Below are 7,435 nucleotides of genomic sequence, written 5' to 3'. Positions count from 1 at the left end.
GAGGATTTTTGTTTTCTTTACATTGAGATGTAATCCATACCAAAGGCTGTGGCCTTTGATCTTCATCAGTAAGTCTTTTTTTAAAGTTCTTTTTACTTTCAATAAGCAAGTTTGTATCATCTGCATATCGCAGGTTGTTAGTCAGTCTTCGTCCAAGCCTGATGCCACGTTTTTCTTCATATAACCAAGCTTCTCAGAATATTTGCTCAGCATACAGATTGAATAAGTATGGTGAAAGAATACAAGCCTGTCCCACACCTTTTCTAATTTTAAACCAGTCTGTGTTCCCATGTTCTGTTCGGATAACTGCCTCTTGGTTCATGTACAGATTCCTCATGAGCACAATTAAGTGTTCAGGAATACTCATACTTCACAATGTTGTCCATAGCTTGTCATGATCCACACAATCAAAAGCCTTTGATTAGTCAATAAAACACAGGAAAACATCTTTCTGGTATTCTCTGCTTTCAGCCAAGATCCATCTCACGTTAGCAATGATATCCCTGTTCTCCATCCTATTCTGAATCCTGCTTGAACCTCTGGAAGTTCTCTGTCAATGTATGATTGCAGCTGTTTCTTTATTTTCTTGCATAAAACCTTACTTGTATAGGATATCAAAGATATTGTATGAAGATATCCACATTCCGTTGGGTCACCTTTCTTTGGAATGGGCACAAATACGATCTCTTCCAATCAGTTGGCCAGATAGTTGTCTTCCAAATTTCTTGGCATAGATATGTGAGTGCCTCCAGTGCCAGCTGTAGTCCATTAATAATTTTCCTTTCCCTCCTTCTTTCTGTTATCATCATAGATGGTTTCTTTTATCAAGAAAATCTTTCTTAAAGCTGTACAATGTTGGTCTTATACAATGTTTGTCTTTTTGTAATTGACTGGCACTGCAGGTTAATGCTCTGGACTGAAAGGTTGATTTGAACCACAAGGTTAGAAGTTCAAGCTCACCAGGTGCTCCTCAGAAACCCTATACAGGGTTGCTGAGTCAGAACTGACTCGCCGACACTCAATTGACTTGCCCATACTCACCATAATTCCTCCAGGTTCAATCATGTTGGGAGGTGTTTCACAGATTCATCATTATTCGTCAACATTTTGTAGTATTCCATTGTGTGTATGTATCAAAGTTTGTTTAACCATTCTTCGGTTGATAGGCATTTAGGCTGTCTCCATCTTTTTGATATGCCTCTTGAGGAGAGCATATTGTAGGATCCTATTTTCGTACCTATTCTGCTCTTTATGTCTCTTGAATGGTACATTTAATCCACTTACATTCCGTGTGATTATCAATAGGTATGAATTAATTGTTGTCATTTTTCTGTGGGTTTTGTGTGTGTGTGTGTGTAGTGCTGTTGGATTCTTTGTTCCACATAATCTATGCTGAGTTCATTTTGTTTGTGGGTTTTCTTGTCATTTATATTTCTGTTGTGTTCATATTAACTAAATAGTTCTGATTTTCCTCTTCTTTTATTTTGATGTGCAAGATAATATTTTGATATTATTTTACTTTGAAATTACACTGTAATTTACTAATTTACTTCCTGCTTAAAACAGGCTGTTTTATCTTGAAATTTACTTGACTCCCTTGCCATTTGGAAGTTCTATATCTATGTTACTCCCGCATTTTGCTTTGTAGTTGACTTCAGAATACACTGGTATCTCTGGTTCCCTAATTTCAGACTTGTAGGTTTGTTTTACTTTAAATACTTCTATATCTGGATTGAGTTCTGGGGTGTTGTTACTGTGTATGGTAATCTCAGGCTGTTGACTGCTATTGTTGGTTTTCAGTCCAAAGAACTCCCTTTAGCATTTTGCAAAGTTGATTTGGTCATTATAAATTCCTTTCATTTCTGTTTATCTGCATATGTCCTAATTTCAACACTGTATTTCAGGGACACCTTTTCTGGGTATTTCATTCTTGGTTGGCTATTTTTTTCTTTCAGAGTTTTGTATATGCCATTCCATTGCCTTCTTGCTGGCATGATTTCTGCTGAGAAATCAGAGCTTATCCTTATTAGTTCACCTTTGTTGGTAATTCATTCTTCCCAAACTGCTCTCAGGATTCTTTCATCATCTTTGATTTTGGAAAGTTTGATTAAGTCTTGGTGATTTTCTTTTGGAATCTATCCTGTATGGATTTGGTTTGGCTTCTTGTATGCTTATCTTCTTGTCTTTCATGATGTTAGGAAATTTTCTTGAAACAAGTCTTTGACAATTTTTTTTGTGCTACTCTCTTTCTGTTCTGAAATTCTGAACACCTGTGATTTTCCTCTTCATGATGTTCACACCTAACTCTTAGGCTTTCTTCAGATTTTTTCATTCTTTTTTTCTGATTGTTCTTCTAGCATACTAATATTGAGAGATTTATATTCAGGTTCAGTAATTTGGGATGCCATTGCTTCACATCTACTCTTTAGCTCTTTCAATGTATTGCCCATTTCTGATATCTTAGTATTAATTTTCTGAATTTCTAATTGCTGGTTTTGTATTGTTTCAAAATTTGCATTTGTCTGTTTGCTGTTGTAGTGTTTTCTTGGATTCTTCTAAAGATTTTATTGTGTTCTGTTTGCTTTCCTAAATCTATTAATCCTTTGGAAGTACCTAATTATCATTCTTTAGAATTCTTTTTCAGTTAGTTCTATATGTTTTGTTTCTCAGAAACATCTTTTGGCTCTGCATAAGGGTCATTTGTTTGAGCCTTTCTTTTGTTTCTTTGTGTGAGCTAAATTTGTCTGCTTTCTTCACAGCATTGTGAGGTTATCATATTTGTAAAAACAAACAGTGCAGTTGTTGGACCCAGAAAGGAGAAATCTCCAGGGTCTCCTGCAATTCAAAGAGCTCATGAAGTGGTTGTGGATGGGATGTGATAGCACATTTCCTGCCCTCAATGGAGATCCTATTGGCTTCAGTGTGATCTGTGTTCAGGGCACTCAGTACAAAAGTAGTGCATGGGAGCCATTGATGAAGCTGGTTTCAGTGTCTCTTGGGACCATAAGGGAACTGTGGGCAGGGTGACTGGTAAAATGCTGGTCTGGTGGCTTTGTAGGTCTGGAACAGAGACTACCTGAACCTAGGCATCAAAGCTGTGCACCAAAGTGGTGCAGCTGGTCCCCCAATCAGGCTGGCATGGCTCCCAACCACATGGCTCCAAATTTCCAGAGAGCAGTGTCTCCACTGGTGGTGGATGAAGGTGGGAACTGGCCACACTTCTGGCCATCAGTGGAGAATGGGGGAAAATAAAAACTTGTACCTTTTCCATCGCGCACATGAAATATGTTCTGCCCAGCCTCCCTTCATTGGCAAAGTTGCTCACAAAATGGTCTTCCACTGAGTGACTGGTGGGCTCAAATCACCATCCTTTTGGTTCACATTCCAGTGCTTATCCCACAGAGTCACAGTACTCCCTTAGTTACTATTAGCGACATACAGTGTCTCTGAAAAGATGAAAAACTAACAGAAAACATCAGTTTCTTCTTCAATGGAGAACTTGGTTTCCAAGGTAAAGATGCAGAGGGAAATGCTGTAACTAAAGAAAATGTCTGGAAATATTTGACTTTTGAGCCATGCAAGAAATATGCTCGTTTAACTATTGAATCAGAGTCATCGTCAGAAATTAAAACTCAAACATTTATGTGCAACCTAATAATCTGAGAAGCAGCAGAAACTTACTTCTGGTCATGGAATTAGAGGTTACTGTCATCCTTTGATACAGTGGAGATTTTAAGGAAAGAAGATCAATAGTAACAGAAGCCATACTACACTCTCATGGTTTTCAGTACTGGATGGAAGTTTTAGGAAATAAGGTTTGCTTCATAACCAATGACACATACATATATTGACTGCATACACGTACTGAATAAAATGGAACTGCTGAGACAATACTAATTTCAAATACTCAGTTTTCTTGTGGTGCTGTAGGATAAGCACTGGACTTTGGCAGTTCAATCCTACTAGTCAGGCCCCTCTTTGCAAAACCTATACAGAGCCACTATGAGTTAGAACCGACTCAACGACACTTAACACCAATAAACATATGTATCCATGCCTTCATTAGAAATGAATTTTGTTCACAATTTACTGGTGCCACTTAAATAATTCAAGGACTTACCACTCAGTGTGGTACTGTGGATAAGCACTGGGCAACAAGGTCAGTTGGAACCACAAGCTTGTTAGTTCAAACTCACCAACCACTCCTCAGAAATCCTGTACAGGGTTATGTGAGTGAGAACTGACTCAATGACACTTAACAACCACCACCTACAATTGAGAAGCAGGGTGAATTTAGGTATACAAATCTAGAAAAATTGATAAGAACTGGTCTAGAGTATAGCATTCATGCTGTGAATCAAAAAGAACCTTAAAATCACTCTAGGTAATCCACACAATTTGTGTAGTTAACTGTCCTATGAAGGAAACTTGTAGCCTGTCAGATGCCTTCATAGAATGTCTATCCCTCCCACCTGCCGTTCACCCATCCCCCGCTATAGAATATCGTGAGTCCTAAATTCTATTCCTGTTTAGATTCAAAATTTTCCCTCGTTTTATTGGATCAGGAGCATCTTCTGGAGCCAATCACACTCCGAGCCCAGGATTTGTTATCTTCTCATGTTGGAGGCTGCCATAAAATTGTGGTCAGTACCTAAGTCTGTGGAGATGGCTTTACAAGGAGGTAAGTCTGGTAGGTGGCAGCAGAGGGGCTGTTATCAGAGTTCCCACCACCCTTCAAATCCTTGGGAATTTAAATTTGACAGTTACCCTGAGACATGTTCTCTGAGCAGAAATAGAGTATGGAGCAGATCCCCTATTACACCTCCTAGGACATCCTACATAAGAAGTCTGGGAAAACAGATTGGACAAATTAGACAGAGAGGTTGACAAAGAAAGAGAGGGATATTATAAAGGTTATCAGGAAAAGAAAGGCTGAGAAGGGAATAGGGAAACTCTTCTTTTGGAGACTGATTCCTTCAAGAAAGTCCTGAGAATGCCTTCCCCTTGAGAAGGTCCTTTCCCTGCTAGTGAACATGCACAGTGGCATTTCAGAAAGAGTGGGTGTCAACTCCATTCCATGTCTTGAAAATCATTTAATAGGTTGGCTGAGGTGTCTGCCAAGAATGTCCTAAAAGAGTTGCTCAGAGTAAGTGAATAGGTTGGCCTGGGAGTCTGGTTGACATTCTCAAAAGTTCTCTATTGAGAAACTACTCAATTGTACGGAAGCAACATCAAAATCACACCAGAGACTTTTTCAATCTTCACCAGTTCTCCCAGTCCATTCTGCCACTCAGCTGTTGATTCCATGGCTCTGATTCACAGTGACCATGCAGGGAATTTGAATGACTTAAAACCTGGTTATCTTTGTTCCTCCTACAGTCACCCTTTTCCTTTGTCTCAACAACCACTCCAGTGCTGAGACAGGATATGACCATGAATCCTGGTGCCTCCATGTCTCCTTTCACTGCACTTCACTTTTCCCCACCTACTCCCAGACCCCAATACCAACCACTCTGGGAGCAGGACCCACTGCCCCTCATGACTTCATCATGCCCTCCTAGCATCCCTCTGGGGCTCTCTGTTTTCCCTAAGCCACTTCTGGTGACAGGATTTGGAGGCCCTGGCCCCAGTATGGTGTGACTGGTAACATCATTGTCCAAATCAGGGCAGAAGGGGAGCTCCCTGCGCCTCAGACTTTCATCGTGACACAGACCCCACTAAATCGGAATACCCCAGGGACTGCTAGTGGGACTGTTTTGAATGCTCCATCACCATTTGTGGCAGCCTCTGCTATGGAGCAATTGATGCCTGCCACTTCTGTTGTGGGTACTCTGGTTTCTACGAGAAGCTGGTACCCAAGTCTTCAAGTTCCACCTCCTAGTACCAAGCTGGCCTCCATTTTCCCCCAAGTGAAATCTCAGTCAGGGCTGCATAGTTCTTCTAGGGAGGAAGGCCTGGCCACCACCCAATCCAGGCCCTCGCTAGATGACTCCTCCTGTAACTCCAAGAGTGTTTATGAGAACTACCGACGTTGGCAATGCTTCAACCCCCTGGCCCGGAGACACCATCCTCAAAGTCCAGATACGGAAGCTCTTTCCTGCTTTCTCATGTGAGTGCTCTAGACAGGTTGGAAACATGAGATTATCCTGCAGCTTTCAAATAAAGAGACTTGGGGGAGATAAAATCGAGGGTAGCTCTAGTGGTGTAGTGTGCTATGTAATGGGCGGCTAACTGCAAGATCAGCAGTTTGAATCCACCAGCAGCAATGCTGGAGAAAACTCAGGCTTTCTCCTCCCATAAAGACTCTGAAAGCCTAAACAGGGTTGCTCTAAGTCAGAACTGACTCAGCTGCACACAGAGGCCACAACCACCACAATGGAGATGAGGCCTTCTGAAACATTTGAAGAAAGGTTGTGAGGGTTATGAGACATATTATGAGACAGTTCAGTCCCAGCATTAGTAATCACACCTCCACCTTGTATGTGACACCAATATTTATATTGAAATCATTATACTAATGATTCAGATATAAGTATTGAATCATAAAAATATAACATAATAATTTACTTACAGACTAAACATCAGAGAGGATTCATTCCTGTTGTAAAGTAAAGAACCACAATGTGAATTTAGATCTCAGAACACAAACACATTCTTCCCATTGGTAATTATCTTCAAACATAGGCGTGGAGCACATATTGTTGTTGTTGTTGTTAAGTGCCGTGGAGTCAATTTCAACTCCTAGTGACCCTATATAGGGTTTCAAAGGAGCAGCTGTTGCGCTTGAACTGCTAACCTTGCAGTTCAAAGAGAACTTGCAATCTAGCGCATTATTTGGCACTGCCACACCAGGACTCCTGAACACATACTGGCCAGTGCCATATCAAATCCAGAGGAGAGGGAAAGGGGGCAGGCTACAGGAAAATCATTTCAAGTATACTCCCACCCTCCTTCCACTTTAAAATTCCATTCAGAACAGGGAAATGGCAGAGCATACAAAGTGTCCTCCCTAGATTTGTAATGTTGAGCAGATCATTCTATATCTTCACCTTTGAATAACGCATTGAATAAGGGGACAATTATAATTCAGAGGATTGCTAAAACCACATGAATATATGAAGTATACAGCAGAGTGTCTGACATATGGTGTGCCTCATAAAAGATCCATTTTTGTACTAGGTATGAAGGAAAGGCAAAGTACTACAAGAAAAGTACTCACAAAAGCAAAAAATATCCTAACTACAGTGTGTGCAAGTGAGCAATTGATTATGAAATCCAGAGACATGGGCGTCTGTGAATAGAAGGCACAGCAATTAGTTATCTGAGAGCTGAGTCTTTTCCTAGCAGACTACAGCTGTCTCAATCCTGTGCTGCCCCTTGATCATTATGGGTCAATCAGTATGAAACATTTACTGCAATCACAGGACAGTTTTCC

At 40.5% G+C, this 7,435-nt stretch overlaps 1 protein-coding gene across 1 annotated transcript in view; it reads left to right on the top strand.

The window, feature by feature from the left end:
* LOC102830346 (NUT family member 1-like) overlaps positions 1–7,435 on the top strand; it is a gene marked incomplete at its 3' end in the record, with an annotated part of 80,984 nt that overhangs the window by 4,654 nt on the left and 68,895 nt on the right. Inside the window, exon 2 of the mRNA XM_006877825.1 lies at positions 5,609–6,109. Within this exon, the coding sequence (XP_006877887.1) occupies positions 5,609–6,109 (501 nt within the window). The remainder of the gene's footprint in view (positions 1–5,608; positions 6,110–7,435) is intronic.

Source organism: Chrysochloris asiatica, unplaced genomic scaffold, assembly GCF_000296735.1.
Source record: "Chrysochloris asiatica unplaced genomic scaffold, ChrAsi1.0 scaffold00624, whole genome shotgun sequence".
Classification (NCBI taxonomy): Eukaryota; Metazoa; Chordata; class Mammalia; order Afrosoricida; family Chrysochloridae; genus Chrysochloris; species Chrysochloris asiatica.
Note: the sequence above shows the minus strand (reverse complement) of the source record. Positions and strands in the feature narration are given on the sequence as shown.